The following is a 20,000-nucleotide window of genomic DNA, read 5'->3' as shown; positions in this document are numbered from 1 at the left end:
GAGGCCAGTAATCCTCTTGTGGTATCTCCAGCTGTTGGAAGTGTCTTGTGACGTACTTCCCAAATGGGGCATTGTACTCTATGATGGGTCTGATGAGTAATGAGTAGATCAGCACTATAATCTCTTTATTTGTAGATGTGAACCCTTTAGTAATTAGATGGGCCACATAGAAGGATTTCCTTACTACTTTGGCATATGATGGGTCCTCAGATCTCTTATTACCTCTTCTGTATTAAGGGGGCTGTCACCTATGTGGTAATTTGTGGGTGTTTTTTTTTCCCAGACGGGATGACTATGCATTTTTTGGCATTTAGCTTGAGGCCATGACTTTGACGCCAGGTGTCTGTCTCAGTAGGGCCCTTTTGGAGGATGTCCATGTCAGCCGTAGAGTCAATTATGGCTCCCATATTACAGTCATCGGCGAACTTGGTTAGCCATAGTCCTCCTGTGTTTGCCTGTACTTCTGAGAAGTATATGCCAAACAGTAGGGGTCCCAGGACCGAGCCTTGCGGGACACCACTTGTGACGGGTTTAGAGTCGGACCTGGAGCCCACTATTCTTACTGTGTGAGTTCTGTCTGTAAGCCAGTTGGCAATCCATCTCATGACGTAAGGGTTTATGTTCAGGCTGGTGAGTTTTTCTGTAATATCCGAGTGGGGAATGGTGTCGAAAGCCTTGCTGAGGTCAAGGTAGGCTGTGTGTACAACCTTTCCCTCGTCTATGGCCTTGGTGACTGTCTCGAAGAAGTCAACCAGGTTTAGTAGGCATGATCTGCCCTTAACAAAGCTGAACTGGGTTGGGTCAAGTGTTTGGAGGTTCCCAATGTCTTTGTTAATGTGTTCCATGATGATGCACTTCATAGCCTTGCAGACCAGGCTAGTCAGGCTTATTGGGCAATAGTTACCAGGGTCAGTTGTGGCCCCTCCTTTGTGGTGTTGAATAACTGTTGCTGTGCGCCATTCTGTGGGTACGTAGCCTGTGAAGAGGTTGAGGTTGAACAGCGTGTTTAGGTGGGGGGTTAGTTCGTTCTGTAATCCGTGCAAGACGCAGCCTGGGACACCATCTGGCCCAATTGATGCTGTGTTTTTGGCTTTTGAAAGGGCTATTTTCACCTGTGCGTCTGATTTCCAGGACACTACACTTTTCCGGTATTGTTGTGAGCCGTTTTAGGGGTGAGAGAGGGGTGAAGTTTGCACTGAATCAATTGCCAGGATGTTGGCAATATCAGTAGGTTCAGTATATTTTGTGCTATTTTGCACTAGTTCAATGCATATCTGCGAGTTGCCACTTAGATTTTTAACATAGCTAAAGAAGGCTTTGTGGTTATCTTTTGAATCCATAGCTATTTTTCTTTCTAAGTTAGCCTTGAATAATTTTATGAGGGACCTTAGTTTCTTACTGATACTGATCAGGGATGTCTTTCCTTCTTGGGATTTGCTTTTTTTCTGAACTAGTTTCCTCCTTCTATTGTATAGCCTGTTTATGGCAGGGGTCCACCAGACTGGCTTACTTCTCTTAGAGGAGTGAGTCTTGGTTTTGTTAGGATTGGCATGATCCATGCATCCTTGTAGGTGCTCATAGAGTGCATTTGTAAAGGTTTCTGCATCTTGGGCAGCATTATCCTTTAGCGTGGGGCTGTGAAACTTACTGCCTCTGTCTTAAGTAAGGTGAAGTTTGCTTTAAAAAAGTTTTTACTGTGGTTTCCTTAGTTGGAGGTGGAGGTGGGGTGTGGACATCCAGAGTGATTCCTTTATGACCTGATCTAACCAGTGACGGGTTGACCTCTGGTGTGGAACACCTGTCGCCCATATTTGTGATGACCAGGTCCAATATGTTTTCACCTCTGGTGGGGGAGTTTTCTAGCTGATCCAGGGCATTTGAGTTGATGAATTCCAGGAAGCGCTGGGCCTGGGAGTTTGTACTCGAGTAGTTTTCCCTGTTAATGGTAGGGTAATTGAAATTGCCCAATATCAGGGTGTTCGGTAGGATTTTCATGTTTTCCAGTGTCTCCAGAAAGGTGGAGTCGTGGTCCTGGGTCATGGAGGGCGATCTGTAGCAGGCCACAATTTGCATTGCAGATTTGCCCGATGTTAGTTGCACATGGATGATCTCAGAGGTATCATGCTGCACCACTAACCTGGAGGTGTAGGTATCCTTGATGAATATGGATACACCCCCTCCTTTTGTGTTTTGGTCTGTGTTCTGTGGCCAAAACATGTGGTACGAGTTGTAGCCCAGTAGTGCTGTGGTGCTCTCTGGAGCCTTGAACTAGGTTTCAATTATTGCACAGATGTCGACGTTCTCCATACTGAGGAGCACTTCGAGCGCATGCATTTTGAGATTTAAATTCCTGGCGTTGAGTAGCATAACCCTCAGTTTTTTGTTACTTGTGCTGTTTACGGAGGTGGGTTTGACTTTTGAGCCTTGCCTAAAAAAGGCACTATGAGGGCAGCAAGAGCCTTGGCCAGTATTCGAAAGCCTAGGGGTGACAGGTGCAAGCCGTCTCTTGCGAAGCAACGTGACTTGTTGAGCATGTTGTCCCAGGCTGACAGACACTGGATCCCTTTTAAATGACACCAGAAGCTTAGCCAATTGTTGAAATTGATCATTTTTTTCTTTATACTGAGATATCCTTCTTGGTGAGGTTAGGATGCTACTCAGGATCAGGGTCATAGCAGCCTAGGCTACATGATCAGAGAGCTCTTCCATGTCTCTTTTCATGTAGTCCAGGGAGGTACGACTCAGGTCATTCAGACCAACATGAACAATGACAGAGTCATATTTGTACTTGTTCTGTAGTGACCTGAGTGTTTGTGTTATGTGGCGGATTCTGGCTCCTGACAGGCAGCTAACAGTAACCTTCTGCTTGTCCAGCCTAGTGAGTGGGACGTCAATGTGCCTGACTATAGAGTCACCTGTTACTAGTGTGTTAGGTATGTTATTTTGCCTTAAGGGCTGTGATTATGCGGCACACTGATTTTGTGTTTTATGTGTTGTCTGGCTTGTGACAGGAGGTGCAGGTTGTTTGGCTGTCTTTGGAGGTCTCTAATGCTTTTGCAAGTTTTTATTTAGATCTTCCGAGTATGAGTTTGTGTATTTATGTGTATTTTTTGGCAGTGCTGGTTTAGTAGGTCTATGTGTGGCTGGAGATGTGGTGCAAGTCTTAACCTTCTCCTCTTGACTGTCTGTTCCAGTCTTGGGTGGAGACAGCTTAGCCTCCAGTTTGGCTGTATAATTGCATCTTTCGCATATGTTAGTGTTTTGTGGTAGGAGGAGAGGGTTGTCTGTGTACATGAGGCAGTTGTAACATTGCCTCAGGATACCCAGATTTACCAGCTGGACTGGAGAGTACACCTGAAATTTCCATTTGGTCATGCCTGAATAGTAGGGTGAGCTGCTTAGTTGCTTGGTTGGTGAGGGGTGAATAAAGAGCCTTGCCCTGCTGGGAAATCAAGTGTCAGGGTATATTAGTGCTCGCTATTAGGTCTGAGCAAATGCTGGGCTCTAGGATGCTTTTTGAGTGCTTAGGCTGAGAGTCAGACTAGTTTCAAGGGAAAACCTCAAGAGGAGACTTAGTGGAGCCAGGAATAATTTAACCCTAGCTAACCGGCACTGCATGGCGCACAAAACCATGCAAAAGTTTTTTTTATAGCAGGGAAATGAAAGACATAGAAATTAGTCCAAAATTGCCAATAAACTACTAACGTCTGTGCTGGAACCACTCCTCCAGGGACAGATGGACTGCTCAAAGCTCCCCTCTCTCACAGGTGAACAGAGAAACTTCCTTCTATCCAAGTAAGATATGGGCAACTCAGAAACTTGTGACACAGCCCTGAATTCAGCACTAGTCTGAAAACTGTACTATACTAGCTTAGAAAGGTGGGAAACAAGGAATTGTTTTTGTTTGTTTTTTTGAAAAGATAAGGCAAAAACAGTAAAAAATACACTTAAAACAGCTTTAAACGACTACAAACGATCAGAAAACGCTATCGCACTTTAGTGTGTAGCCTACAACAGTTAAACAAATTATTTAAACAAAAAATGACTTTTTTTAAAAGTGCAGGCAGTCAAATAAGTACAATATGTGAAAAAAAACAAGCTTTTGAATCACAATAAATGCTGGAAAGTCGCTGTTTAGGCGGAAAACAGTTAAGTACAGCAAGAAAGTACAGAAAACTGATACTTAATCACTACAAAGTCTCTCTTCTAAGCTAGAAGGCTTGTATCAGTTTAAGGCTTTCTAGTGCTACCCAGTAGGTTAGTTACAGGAAAGATGAGAAACAAGCACAGATGTGGTCTTTTAAACCAGAAAGTTGAAAGAGATGGACAAACTGTCCAAATGGTCAATAAACTACAATTTCTGGGCCAAGAACAACTCCTCTTGTGGTAGACAGGCTCCCTAGTACTTACCACTCCCACTGATAAGCTAGAAGGCTTTCCTCCAACAAAGAAAGGCTTGCGGGGCTCAGAAGCTTACCAACAGTCCTGGATACAGCAACTCTGTATCTGGACTAGGCTAGTTACAGGAAAGGTGGGAAACAAGCGCAAGTGCAGCTTTTAAATCAGAAAGTTGAAAGAGATGGAAAAAAACTGCCCAAACGGCCAATAGCTACAATTTCTGGGCCAGGAACCACTCTTTTTGTGGTAGATAGGCTACCTAATGCTTACCACTCTCACCGATAAGCTAGAATGCTTTCCTCCAATACAAAAAGGCTTGGGGGACTCAGAAGCTTACTAACAATCCTGGATACAGCAACTCTGTAACTGGACTAGGCTAGTTACAGGAAATGCGGGAAACAGGCGCAAGTGCAGCTTTCAAACCAGAAAGTTGAAAGAGATGGAAAAAAACTGCTCAAACAGCCAATAGCTACAATTTCTGGGCCAGGGACCACTCCTCTTGTGGTAGATAGGCTACCTAATGCTTACCACTCCCACTGATGAGCTAGAAGGCTTCCCTCCAACATGGAAAGGCTTGGGAGCTCAGAAGCTTACAAAGAGTCCTGGATACAGCAAATCTGTACCTGGACTAGTAACAGGAATGGCAGGACACAAGCGCAAACACAGGCTTTTAAATCAGAAGGTTGAAAGAGATGGAAAAGCTTCCCAAACAGCCAATAAACTATAATTTTTGGGCCAGAAACCACTCCTTCTTGATAGATAGGTTACCTACTGCTTACCACTCCCACTGATAAGCTAGACGGCTTCTCTCCAACACAGAATAGCTTGGGGGGCTCAGAAGCTTAGCAACAGTCCTGGATACATTAACAAATCTGTACCTGGACTACACTAGTTACAGGAAAGACGGGGGACCAAATGCAAACACAGGATTTTAAACCAGAAAGTAGAAAGAGATGGAAAAACTACCCAAACGGCCAATGAAATACAATTTCTGGGCCAAAACCCACTCTTCGTGTGGTAGATAGGCTACCTAGTGCTTACCACTCCCACTGATAAGCTAGAAGGCTTCCCTCCAACACAGAAAGGCTTGGAGGGCTCAGAAGCTTACCAACAGTCCTGGATACAGCAAGTCTGTATCTGGACTAGACTAGTTACAGGAAAGGCAGGAAACAAGCTTAGAATTTTTTACAGAAAAGCAGCGAAAATAACAGTAAATACAATTCAAATTGCAGTGCAGGCTAGCACACTTGAGTGTGTAGCAATATTACGGCAAATACAGTTTAAATGCAATTAAATTAACAAATGACTAAAAAACAAGTGCAGAAGGCAGTAAATTAGAAGGCTACTAACAAGCAGTAATAAGTGCAGAGTAAGAGCGACTAAACAGCACGCAGAACAGCAACTAAGACAGTTACAGTAAGTGCAGCTGAATAAAATATGTATATATTTTATTTATTTATTTGTTTGTTTGTTTTTTTGAGGGAGGAAACAGAGTAGGATTAAGAGGCTACAGGGGTTGTCCTTCCCAAATGCTCTCTTTGTACACAGTAGAAGTGCCTGAAATCAGAATATGATCTCACTGCACTCAGTTGAGTAAGCAAATGAGGTGGGCCCAGAAGGAGTATCCAAATACAAATTTACAAGAGGGACTGGCAATTTCAAAGCCACCAATATTAACACCACAATATGAACAAGGAGGGTGGGTGGGGAACTAACTGTAGAGACACAGCCACAACTTTCAGTTGAGTTAATATTCAGTGAGAAACACAAATAAATAAATTAAATGCATATAAATATAAACTCATTCTTGGCCATGTATTCCATCATGAAAGCATTCATCTTTTGTAATTCCATCATTAGTAAGTCAGAATTTTTATCCTAGCTCTTCATATCCACCTCAGTTATTAGCAGATGGCCATTCACATTTCATGTGTGGGCTTATTACTCTATGGTTTCAGTAGGCCGTCTGGCAGTTTTTTCTACTGCATTCTCTTTTTGTTTTTACCACTTTTTGGCTTTCACTCACCAGCAACATACCACAGTATGCTCTTTGTACTCTGAAGCTAAGAAGCTATAATTTTGAGTTATTAATATCTCTCTTGTTTAAAGCACCACTGGGAATGTGAGATGATCTGAAACTGTCTCACCACACGGCTGTTCCTACTAGAAGTCAGTAATCAATATTTCTGAAATGAAAGCAGAGCTGAACCTGATGCAGTACTAAAGAGTATTTACTGTTACCCTACTTAATTGCAGATGGTTTATGACCTTTAACTGCAGAAATTAAGATAGTTATTCACTCATACTAAAGTAAATGCAGTAGTAACAATGAATGCAGATCTAATTAGGTATATATTATTAGTTACTGACAGTTTCATATGCTGGAATAAAAATGCTACTTCTCTCATTTTGTAGCATTGAAATAAATGCATTTGTTTAACACTTAATGAGACATTTTGCTATCTCAAGTCTCTCTTTCCCTCTCTCGCTCTCTTTTCTTTCTTTCCCTTTTATGCCCTGTTTTTCTACAAGTACAAAAATGCCTGAGGAAATTCTCCTGCAAAACTCCCAGGTGCAGGAATGTTCACCACCTCCCCCCTGCCTATTTGATAATGGAGGCTACACTCCGGTTGACATCCCAGTGAATGGCAGCCTGGAAAGCAAGGAAAATGTGCTTTGGGGCCTGGTTGAGGCTGTGGTTGAGGCTGTGGTGAGAGACACTGGGACTGATATGAATCTCTCCTCCAGTGGGTAAAATTCATGTTGTCCCAGATGACTCTGACCATTGATTCGTCAGAGGTTTCAACCCGTATACCATTGGGATCATCCTCCTGTTCCATCAGCATAAGAAAATATTTGAGGCTCTCCCTTTTGACATCTGCCATCTGTATATGTTATCGCCCCCTCCTACTGTCAGACCACCTCACTGCTTCTGTCTGTCTTGTTTGTGTTTTATGTTTTCTTTTTAAAATTCCTTACCGCTTCCCTAAGATTCTTTCATGTTTCTTCAAATTCCTTTATTTAAAAATTGGGTCTATCTCCACCACAAATATGGTACCCAACCTCTCCCACCTCCTCTTATACAACCCTCTTAATGTGTTCCTTTTGTGTTTCCCCTTGTCTACTTTATCCCCTAGGCCTGGCTGTCTTATCTTTCCCCTTTCCATCTTTATAAAAGCTATAACATGGTGCCCGTATAAGGACACCCTCAGAATGAATAACAGCTTTAAAGTTTTGATAAGCTGCAGGCCTGTGGCACAGAGCCAAGCCCAGTGCAAAATATCACAAAGTCTTGAGAGATCTCTGCAGATCTGCACTCCTTGCCATTTTCCAGAAATGGACAACAGCAATTGAGACATTATGTGCTTATGGATTTTTCTGCATATAACTGCACTCCAATTATGCTGATTCAAATACATGAAAAGTGTACTGGGAGTTCCTTTGCAAAACTGGTCTAAAAGTTCTAAAACCAGTGTCATTTGTTCTTCGAACATTTAAATAGAAGTGTAGTGATGCAGTCTGCTAACTCCTTTTACAAATCTGGGCAGTATGGTACAATGAATACATTCATTTCATTTGACATTTCACCCAAGATTCAGTAATACCAAAATATATATTGACAATGAGTAGATAAGCAGGTTTTCAGTGACATATCTATTTCTGACAGTATTAGTATTAACTGCAGCAACAAGTAGACACATCTTTCATTGCAAAAGTACATTATCAGTTGTATTACCTGCAGCTATAGAAGTCAAATGTTGATGAATGTCATTGTATATACCCTATATTGTAATCATCCATAGTATCTCTCATGATTAACTTGATTCATGATATTGCAATAGTCTAAGTAGTGGTTTAACTGCATAAAATGCACATGTTAGGATAATAAATTTATGGAAAATGGATCCTGTTAAAGTAAATCTAAAACATACTGTACCCAGGAATCTATAATAGTGATGTAAACCTAGCAGTAGGTGAGTTTGATGAGGCAGTGTTGGGTCCAACCCTTTCTAACAGGAAATACAAGTGGCAGTTTTGTTGTAACATCTGGTTAATCTAAACTAAATACACTTACAAAATTAGTACAGCTAGCCATAGACTGATCCACATACTGCACAGAATTCCTGAACTCAGAAAGAAAAGAAGACTGTTTAAAGTCCCAGCACAGCAGGGCAAGTGACCCTGCAATAACAAAAAGATTTAACAAATTGTGTAATGCTCCAACAGCACAACTCTTAAGGATGACACCAATACAATTCTCCACAGCATGCAGAAATGTTGAAAAGTTTACCTAATCAATTATGTGCAATCAAATGCTGTGCAGGTCACATTCAGACAGACAGTAAATATCAGTCAAGTTTCTGATAAGTTGGAGATGGTAAAATACACAAAATAATGGAATAAATGTGTAGCAGCAGTCCATGTGATAGTGTAGACTTAAAGTATATGAAGAATCAGCAGTGTACAAAAGAAAAGGTAACTGACATTTCAAAGGACAGTAAAACATATTTAAGCATTATCTGATTACTGAGTTTGAAGAAACACAAAAATAGCATATTTCAAATCTACGTAAATTATATAGATGTAATGATCAATACAAAATGATGCCAAAGCAAAAGCAGTTTCTATATAACTGACTGCAGTCAAGTATTTTGGCAAAGCAGCTCAGAAGAATATATAAAAAAAAAGTACCAGAACCATAAAGACCTCAATGTTTACAAATCCAGTACACCATTTCTCCCCTCTGCTAGTAAATGTTGACACCAGCTGAAATTACTGGTCCACAAAAGTCAGTCAGTATCTCTGTAACAGCTTGTCAAATGAAAGAAAACATAAATATATAAATATTGTAGTAGAACCAGTCATAGCTTGATCCACATATCCAGTACTTAAAAGTCGAAGGCCAAAAATGTAATCGGACTGTCTAGTCCCAGGATAGCAAAACAAGCAATGGTCTATTAAAAGAAAGAGTTGACTAAAGTCATCTAATGGCTGGACAGAATAGCCCTTAATAATAACTGCAAACACATTCTTGTACATATAGTAGAAATGTTAAAGTATATATATCTAAAACAATTCTGTTGGTTCAAATATTCCACTCTTCAGATTAAGACTTTAAAAATTGTCAGGCAAGTTTCTCTAAAATGATGACAAAAAAACAAAAATAGTGGAGGAAATATCAAACAGTTGACAGGAGAGTGTAAGAGAACTCAAAGGTATGTGTGTAACAGGATGTATGCAAGCAACCATAGCCACAACCAAAACAAACAACATGTAAAACGCTCATGCACAGTAATAAAATATTTGCAAAAGTTTAATGGCAGTAACCAGCCAAAAAAAGCTGAATTCTAGATTTATATTAAATTGTTTAAGGTGGGTCTGAGTAGAAGACTTGTATCCAAAGTCTTCAACCATCTGGTGAGGAAGTACTGAATTCATCTATCCTAATTGTTGTGCATTCAAACCACCAAAATGCCAAAAGATAACCAGATGTCAGTCTTTGACTATTAGGTACTACATGTCTGTACTACATGTCTATCTGTGGATGTAGCTTCCATTATATTCATCTCCTGTATCTTATCTGTGAGTCAGGAATAGACTGCCTTATATATCAAGCAGAGTTATTCCCTGGCAACTTTTATAACCAGTCTTTGTGAGTTAATGATTGATCACAAACTTTCATCTGGGACCTGTGAGAGAAAACTTACATACTGGAGAAGATTGATGGTCTCCCAACAGTTCAGGGTGACATGGCTGAGCTTCTTGGTAGTCTCTTTGAACATAAGTACCTTAGTAAGGACCTACAACTCTATATTACCATCCAAATGGACACTTCAACGGCTAGATAATTACCTGCTTTTCTCAACATTGAAATAAGTATAACTATTTAAAGAATGATTGAATTAAAACTTCTCAGTGTACCAGTCCATCTAATCAGAAATAAGTTTAGAGGCAATTGTAAAAGAAAATACTACTTTCTCTCTTTTTCTCCAAAACAAAGAACTGAGATAGGAAGATATTATAATACCTGTACTGCCTTTTGAAAAGTAGTTCTCCCAAAGTGTCAGTCTTTAAATCACCCTCCTCTTTCAGACTAATTCAAGAGCCATACAGTCATTAATAAACAATGTACTTGCAATGTCCTCATATGTTTGGTCACATATGCATCTTCACCAGAGTAAAAAAAAAGTAAAATATTATTAACTCCAGTTTCATCTTAAGCATCTTCACCAGAGTAAAAAAAAAAAAGTAAAATATTATTAACTCCAGTTTCATCTTAAGTCAGTTTGCTTCAGTGGTGGTAACGAGAAAAAATGAGGTGAGACAGAATTAATCTCTAACTTCAGCAGGAATAAAACTGCATTTTTTAACTGATCACCCGTGTGGATCCATTTTAATGCAATAATGTACCTAAAATCAAGAAAACTTGTAACTTACAGATATAGCAGATATAGACTGATGAGCAACTGAACAGGGATTTTTTTCATAACTACTGGGACTTCTCAAGTTATGAGACTGAAAATTGGTGAAACATTTGAAGTTTTCTGCTTAAAACCTATGCGCAGTTAAATAGGCAGCAAGGCCTTGGTTGTTCTGTTTTCTGTGAGCATTGGCTTACACAGTAAGAAATGGAGAAATACTTGCCTCAAATCTAAAACTAAAGAATGAAGCTTGTTAATAGATTATAAACTTAATCACAAAACCATTAAAGCCTGTAATCTACCACTTATACACTTTTCAACTCTATGTATAGGAGGGTGTGGGCAAAGACCCAAAATCAAAGACGATGTTTAAATATTGCACTAATTCAGTTAAAAGTTTAATAGAATAAGAGGCTTTGTGTAAAAATGTATTTCTGAATAATAAGACATAAGACATATCAAACTTTGACTGCCATGTGATTTACTAGAAAATCAAAAACATTATAGGGGAAAGGGGTCCGAATGGAGAGATGAAAAGTCAGCAAGCAAAGGAGAGTAGTAGTCCTGAAACTGAATTCATTCCCATGTTTTGCTGAGTACCTTCACAAGGTGGACCCTGTTTTCTACAAAATCTCATCAAGGCGACACTAATATATAGACTATTTATATAGCATATATCATGGACAGAAGTATGTCATAAAATTAAGGGATAGCTGGGTGCACAACACCCAGGATAAAAAAGTACCCAATCCTGGTAGGCACACTGGTACCAGGACTGGAAAATAATGACAGTGTAGAATCCAAAAGATACGGAAACATTCCTAGTCCAGGCCCAGGGGGTTGATAGCACTCTGTTGTAGAAGGAAGTAGCAGTCCACAAAAATCACAAAAACTGATAGGCCAAAGAAGAGCCATAAAGACAACAGAGTGGACTATTGAGGATAAGAAAGAAATTATGTATTGTTACTATTATGCAAAAAGCCCAGAATTTCCACACATAAGATACACAAAATGATTGAGAGAAATTAGAGGAAAGAAAAATACTTCCACAAGAAAAACTGTCAGAAGCTTCAAATGAAAATTTGCATTTGTTAATACAACAGATTTGTGACAGTATATAGATCAAGAAACTTTGATCTATTTAGAAAAATAAGCATCTGAGGAAGTATGAAAATATAAACAACAAAACCAAGAGATATTTGAAAAGTATAAAAAAAGAAATATGGACATGGCAAAGAAAGAGAGAGTTGATATGGTGCAATATTTATGCAAAGGAGAAAGCCAAATTAATCAATATAAAGAATGCAGCCCCAAAGATATTCAAATGGAAAAACAGGCAAAGGTATATGGATATGAAAAATTTCACAACAAAAAAAAATATCACAAAAACAGAATGTAGAAAAGATTAGTAAAGCAGAAGCTAAAAAAAATAGAAGTTGAAAGTTATGGGCTGCCTGCAAAGTGAAGGATTTGGTGTAGAAGGTCTAACACAGGTTACATCACAGCATGATGGAATTAGTCCCCAAAGTAAGGAGAAACAGGAAGATCAGGAAACATCTGAAAAAGAAATATGGACATGGGAAAGAAAAAGAGATTTAATCTGGTGTAATATTTATGAAAAGGAGAAAGCAAAACTAACCAATGTAAAAAGAGCAGCACAAAAGATATTTGAAGAGAAATACAGGCAAAGGAATCCAGACATTTTACAATACAAAAAATAAGAAGACAAAGAGAAAAAGTAGAAAAGGAGATCAGTAATGGAGAAATTAAAGAAATGGCAACTGAGGTTATGGAGTACCTGTGAAGTGAAGGATTCAGTGTAGAAAATCTAATTCAGAAAGCACCAAATTAAGGGGAAACCAGTGGAACAGGAAGCAATTGGTCAGGCGCCACAGGAAGATAATTTGGAGCCATCCACAAGAAACCAGTATAAATGTTCACATGAAGCTAGACAGCAAGGAAAGGAACAGGAAATTTTAGAAACTATGATGCAGCCAATGTTGAGGAGTGATAGGCCAGTGTGTTCCCATATGACAGAGCAACGAATGGCACAGGATGAAATTGAAGAGAATGTGCCACAGGAAGATGTTATAGAACCTTCTATAGAATGCCAGCAGGAAATACAAAAACAATGGCTGTGCCCTCAGTTTTGGAAGAAAATGAGCTAAGAGAAGAGTTGATTGATTTAATAGGCATATACAGATACCAGCTCTTACCAATAGCCAGGCCTCCACTCTAAACAAACTCCAACAGACTTACCATAAAATAGCCAGATTCACTTCTAACTCCCCATACAACTCCCACCACTGCATTTCTTTAAACTCTCTTCAATGGCTTGAACTTCCCCAATTTCTGCTATCTTATCAATTTCATATGCTACACTATATTCTTTATAAACCCTCCTTCTGTCCATCTCTATCTTTCTTAGTCTCCATCTACATCCCATCCCGGACCCTCCGCACTTCTAACAAACAATTACTTGATATCTACCACCCAAAAAGGTCAGTAGGCAAACTACTCTACAAACACTCCCTTGCCCATGCTTGGAACAAACTTCCCCTTGACTTACGTTCAATCTCCCACACCTCATACTTTAAAAATGAATTAAAAGCTTATTTTCTCAATTCCAGAACCTGCCCTTGCCATGACCCTACCTAGTCTTCCTTCCCTTTATGTACCCTCAAAAGGACCATACTTAGTACCTCACTACACCTCTCCCTCCACTGTGTCTACTATGCATTTGCATAATTTGATACAAACAAAAAAAAATGTTATTGTTGACCTATTGAATTATATCAATGTAAAATTGTTACTTAGCTTCTTTTTAATGCAGCTTTAACTTTATGCATGTAACCTAACATATGTGAATCTTTTTGCTATAACTGCTATTATATCAATATTGTTTAAAACTGTACTTGTTTAAAATGTACTACTGGAGCTTTTCTCCTCGGGTCTCCACTGAAAATGGGCCACAAGCCCAGTTAGACAAACCCGGTTAACAAATGTCAATAAATAAATAATATGAAGATCAATGAAAGAAATAGACTGCAGAAGGTTAATAAAACCCAAAATGTCAGAAGTCTGATAAAACAAATGAACACAGTAATTAGGACTGTTCATAGAGATCCGTGCAATATAACATAAATAAACAATATATATTACTGTGCAGCTAAATTAATTGAAAGTTCTACCACAAGAACACGGGGTAGTGAGAGAAAGGAAGGGGAGAAATCGAATGCCATCATGGAAATATCGAATAGAGAAAACTATGAAGCAGTTAAGACAAGAAGTGTGTCTGTTAGACCACTATAGAAGAGGGAACAGATCAACAAAAATACTAAGAAAGATAGATGTGATAAAAGCAATGCGCAATATTAGAAAAGACCAGGATATGTCATGCACTATCGCAAATAAACTAAATATTTCAGCATAGTCCTGAAAAACGTAGAAGATATGAAGATAAATATAAAGGAAAAGTACAAAATAAGCAATTTATTGATGATCCAAAAAGTTTTATAGAGAATTGGGAAATAAGGTAAAAGGAATTGAAAGACTACCAAAAAAGAAGAAATAGGTACATTTTGGAGAAGTATCTATGAAGATCCTGTGGAACATAACAAAGATGCTAAATGGATAGAAGAAGTTAAAGAAAGAATAAGACATTCAAAGGTACAAGATATGAAATGGGATGAAGTAACAACCAAAGAGATTGAAACAAAGTTAAGAAAAGCCTCTACTGGAAAACCCCAGGCCCAGATGCAGTACCTAACTTTTGGCTAAAAGTTTTAACATCTTTGCACGAAGACTTAGTCTTGAGTAAGAACTATCTATGTCTGCACCCTGAACAGACACCAACATGGCAAACAGGAAAAAACAGTGCTTCTTCTAAAGAGTGAACCTGCAAGCTACCCTAAAAATTAAAGACAATAACTCACCTTCCGATGATGTATAAACTATACATGGGAATTGAGTTTATAGTGATTTAGAAGAAAACTCAATTATGGTAGTAGAACAAAAGGGCAATAAAAGAAAGTCATATGGAACAAAGTATCGTTTGTTGTCAAATAAAGGAATAGTTGAGAACTGTAAAAAGGGGAAGAATCTAAGTATGGCATGGACTGACTACAAAAAAGCATTTGATAGTATCCCATATTCATGGATAAAAGAGTGCTTAAAAATATATAAGATGCACCCTACACTGAGTACATTACAGTGACCATGAAACAGTGGCAGGCAACTTTGCAATTAAGCCATGATAAAGGACAAATTATTATCCCAGGAATAAAAATTCAAAGGGGGATATTCCAGGGTGATTCTTTGTCACCGCTACTATTCTGTCTTGCCCTTAGCCCATGTCTACATAACAGCTTAGGCCATGGTGATAATTTGGCTCCTAGAAAACAAAAAAATGTAAAGACTTGTCATCTTCTCTTTGCTGATGATTTAAAACTGTATAACTCATCAGATGAGGAGCTGAAAGCACAGCTACAAGTTGCCAAAACTTTTTCAGATGATATAAGAATGTCATTTGGTCTTGATAAATGTGCAAAAGCAACCTTTAAAACAGAAAAACATTAGTTTGGGACAAGAATGTGATATAGAAGAACTTGAGCAAGAAGGACTGTATAAATATTTGGGAGCTGATGAAGGATCAACAATAAAACATGAACAAATGCGAATAAAACTTAGGAATATTTCAGAAGACTTAAATTAATCCTGAAACAGTACTGACATCTAGGAAGAAAATCCAAGCTATAAACCAATTTGCTATTCCTGTCCTAACTTATGGTTTTGGAGTGACTGACTGGCCCCAAAATATATTGGATAGATTAGATCGGAAAACAAGAAGGATGCTTCATGCTCACCAAATGATTTATAAAAACCAGTGCATACCAAGATTATATATTCCTCATTCTAAAGAAGGGATGAGCCTCCTTGAAATTGATTACATGTATAGATCTGCAATTGTGGGTCTCCATACATATTTTCTGACCTCACTAGACCCAAACGTAATGAAAGCTTTGAAACATGAGGAGAATAAATCTAAGATGACTTCTTTGCTTAATCTAGCAGAAGCATATAGGCGTCAAGCAGGAATAAAAACCAAACCAGAAGTAGATAAAAATCAGGCAGCAACTGAATGTGCCAAAAAACAAAAGAAAGAAGATAAGGTGAAGGACCAGATGAGTAGGCAAGAAATGTGGAAAATGCATAAATATAGTTGCAAGTATAGAAAACTTCTGGGAGAATCTCATGTTGATCAGGAGCAGATGCAAGAATGGTTAAGGAGAGGAGATTTCAAGTCAGGAGATAAAAGGTTAATATTGGTGGCCCAAGATAGTGGCTGTGTACATGTTTGAAAACTCCATTGAACATGTAGGAAAAACAGACAAATGTAGGATTTGTAAAACCGAATTGGAAACAATCTTACACCTTGTTGCTGGTTGCAACATACTAGTGGCAGAAGGACTGTATACTGAAAAGCATAATAATGTGGCAAGACTGTTGCATTGGGGATTGTGCAAGCATTATGGTATTGAACTGGCTGAAAAGCTCTGGAAATATGAGGCACAAAGCATCATAGAAAATGATGAAGTCTACATCACATGGGATCATCCATTACCAACAGTTCAAAAGATAGATGCTAGCAAACCGGATATAGTGATCCAAGAAAAGAAGACAAAAGTAGCATTGATCATTGAAATCACCACACCCAATGACTACAGTGTCTTGCATACAGAGAGGCACAAAATCATAAAATATCAGGATTTGCAGGCAGAAACGAGAGCGATGTGAAAGAAAGATACTCAGATAGTTCCAATAGTAGTAGGAGCAACGGGTCTTATAAAAAAAGAATCTACATCATATTTAGATATGCTATCAATACCTGTACGAATTGCAGAAGGAGTCAGTACTGGGCACATTGCTGGTTCTGCGATGAGCACTTCTAGCTGACATCTAAGATTGAAACAGTACTAATTTCATGAACTTTAATTGTACTTTGACTTAGGAACGGGGTCCATTCCCATCGTGGTAGTAAAAATCCAATGATTTGGAGAAATTAAAAAAAAGAAAGGGCAACAATATGAGCCAAAGTCAGAGCCATTTGAGAGAGTTGATGATTTTGCTTCCCTACAAATTGTACCTGTCTTTACAAACTGGTCAGTTTTACCTTTGCCTGTAGCCCATATCATTGGTATAACACTGCAGAATCACTATTTGTGTAATACCAGTTTGTGCTGTATTTGGGAGTTTGTCCTTTCCCCACTGCAATACAATTTTTAGTTGGTGCACATAAGTAATGGATGGGATAGAGGCTTGTCTCACATATGGGGTACAAGGGGTCTTGTCTGCTACAAAAAACATATTTAATGCGTGTAGGTAGTTTGTATGTGATGAATTATTTATTGGTTGTGGTCAAGCATCTAATGGTCATGCCTCAATAGTTTATAGGAGAAACATATAGCACTATGGATATGTTAGAAAATTGTATAGTCATCTTTCTTAGTACCCCAGTCACATCTTTCTGAAGAACATCATTATGGCAAGGTATTTTGGAAAATAATGCCTGCCAAAGTATTAGGTGAGCCCTCTTAGTAAAGGCAAGAAAATTAAGAAAAATAGTGTTGGGTAGAAAATACAAACCAAATTATTTCTGGAATAATTATACAAGCCTTTGACATAAAAGAAAGCATAACCAGTTATACAAGTATATTTTAAGAATTTTCACATTTCACAAGAATCCAAGCTAGAACCTGGTATAAATATTGCTCTCACTACATAGCTAACTAAACTAGCTTCAAAAATGGTCTGTTTTTGTAAAAAATATATATTCTCTTGTTCCAGTGAACATTAATGATACACTACCACCTCAAATAAAACTATAGACTTTGTTTTACCTTGTACTTGTCTCTTTGGTCTTTACAGAGGATTGGGTACTGATTTTTGTAGGTCCTTGTGTTGCTGGTCCAGCATTATCTGTAACGTTTCTAGAAGTCTGAGCACTCCTGTTTAGGTTTTTAAGATCCTTTCCCACAGTATGTCTTGCATCATTGTTGACCGCTTGAGAATTTTCACTGTTTAATGGACCATGTCTTTTGTGAACTAGAGCAGGTACTGTTGATCTGGTAGGGACATGGCTGAATAAATGCTTGGTGGAAGCAGGTTGCATTGTGCCAAAGGAGACTGTATTAGAAACATCTGGAATGCTTGAAATTTCTGTTACAGAAAAAGGTGTTGACTGCTGCTCTTTTAAACAAGATGAACACTTAGTTGTGGTTGGAGGTATTTCTACTGAAGAAATCCTTCCAGTCATAGACACAGACATAAGAATTTCTATATCTTCCTCAGGAGGAGATGTTTCTGCTACTGACAGGAAAAAAAAACATGAGGTATTATAAAATGATTATCAAGTTGAAATACATATAGAGGAAATACTGATTAGCACATAGAAATGATATGAATGATGGGACAGATTCACAATCTTCTGAACAATATTTTCTGGAAATGGGTGTGAGCTGTATAGATAAAAAGGAATGCAAACATTTATAAACAATCTGATGACAGTGTTTCTGAAATCCAGCCTTCTGTGGACAACTTTAATTTGCTCAGTCTTGCTATTTTAATACTTCTAGGAAATGCAAATGATACTTGATTAAACAAATGCATTATGGATCCCTTGGGATGTTTGGGTTTGTTCACATAAATTCACCTTTAATAGGAATAGCTGATTAACCTGTTGAAATTGAGCAATATGAAATGTAACTAGAGAGATGACAGAACTGTGGGGATACTGAGATGGTTTCTTGTTTTTAAAAAGAGAAGATCTGTTCCTCCTCAATGTTATCTACAAGTTTTTGGACTCCTTTGATTGCCCAAATATTTTTCTTAGCGCTTAACCTCAACCATTATCTGCAAACTTTGGTCTCATGATGACTATTTTCACACTTTACTCAGAGCTTTAAATTCACTAACAACTTCAAAACTCACACTTTGTACATTTGATCAAAGGTTTTACAGTAGCCTCTCACCAGCCATACACACTTGCCCCTCCTGGCATCAGTCCAGAAAAAAGTAATGGGCGCTCTCTCTCTCTCTCTAACAAAGTTAAATACTCCTGCTTTCAATACTAATTTGTAACATAGCTGTTACTGTGGTTGCTCTCAGTCCAAATGCATCTCCCACAACCAACTCACCTATAAATAATTCTAATTTTGTTGGTAAATATTATACATGCATTTCTTTTTTTCTCCTTTCCCTTTTCAAAGCCTCTCTTGCCTCAAAATACTCTAGGATTATCCTGACATTCTAATACCTGCTTCTGTATTACCTACCCCTGCCTACAAGCTTGTTTAGAATGTCAGTTGCACTTGATACTGCTTACATTCTTGTATATTTTGTTTTAATTTTCTTACTCTTCCATCTACGTTTTTATATGCTTACATTTATTTTAATACAATTATTATGGTGTTATTAGTTTGTCTCTTGATAATTGTTTTACATCACTGTATCAGGTTCAGTTTAGAGTATTCATTTTATGTATATCTTACTGTCTTTCCCCAAGTTGTGGATATACTGGCTCAAATTCATAATCAGTCATTTATACCAGATAACAAAACATAATACATAGATTTAAATAAACAAACAAATAAGTAAATACACAAGGAAGTTTTTCCTTAGCAGGGTTGTGTGATCTCTGATTTAGTATATTTAGAGATGCGAGTTTCTGTGGAAAGAAGATACATTGAATCCCTATTAAAACTATTTTGTATGATTTTGTTAAAACCAGAGATGTGCAGTGCTTTTATTTTCTTGCTGTCTTCAGGTTTGATAAGTGATTCAGTAATCTGGATTCTTCTCCAACTTGCTGGAAGGTATAATATAATAAAAAGTCCTTGTACAATAAATGCTTTTCCAATGTAGATAGGTCAGGTGTAGCATGCTTCTCCTGATATTATAAATCCACAAAAAGTATAAGGACAAGGATGTGAGACAGCTTCAAAGAGTCAGTTAACATACCTGGAACAGTTATGAAATCATTCAGTATATTTGTATCAATATTTAATTCATATATTTAATTCATATATTGCACATAAAATACAGTTTATTCATACAACAAAAGAATCTCCCAGATCACTAACATTTCATGTTATGTGATTAATACTACTGCAACTAACAATA

General features: G+C 38.0%; 1 protein-coding gene across 1 annotated transcript in view; it reads right to left on the bottom strand.

Moving 5' to 3' along the window:
- Nucleotides 1-20,000, bottom strand: part of LOC122790603 — a 225,588-nt gene that overhangs the window by 193,139 nt on the left and 12,449 nt on the right. Inside the window, exon 2 of the mRNA XM_044058130.1 lies at nucleotides 17,720-18,188. Within this exon, the coding sequence (XP_043914065.1) occupies nucleotides 17,720-18,188 (469 nt within the window). The remainder of the gene's footprint in view (nucleotides 1-17,719; nucleotides 18,189-20,000) is intronic.

The sequence above is a fragment of the Protopterus annectens genome, chromosome 16.part0 (assembly GCF_019279795.1).
Source record: "Protopterus annectens isolate FY-2018-M chromosome 16.part0, PAN1.0, whole genome shotgun sequence".
In the NCBI taxonomy this organism is placed as follows: Eukaryota; Metazoa; Chordata; order Ceratodontiformes; family Protopteridae; genus Protopterus; species Protopterus annectens.
Note: the sequence above shows the minus strand (reverse complement) of the source record. Positions and strands in the feature narration are given on the sequence as shown.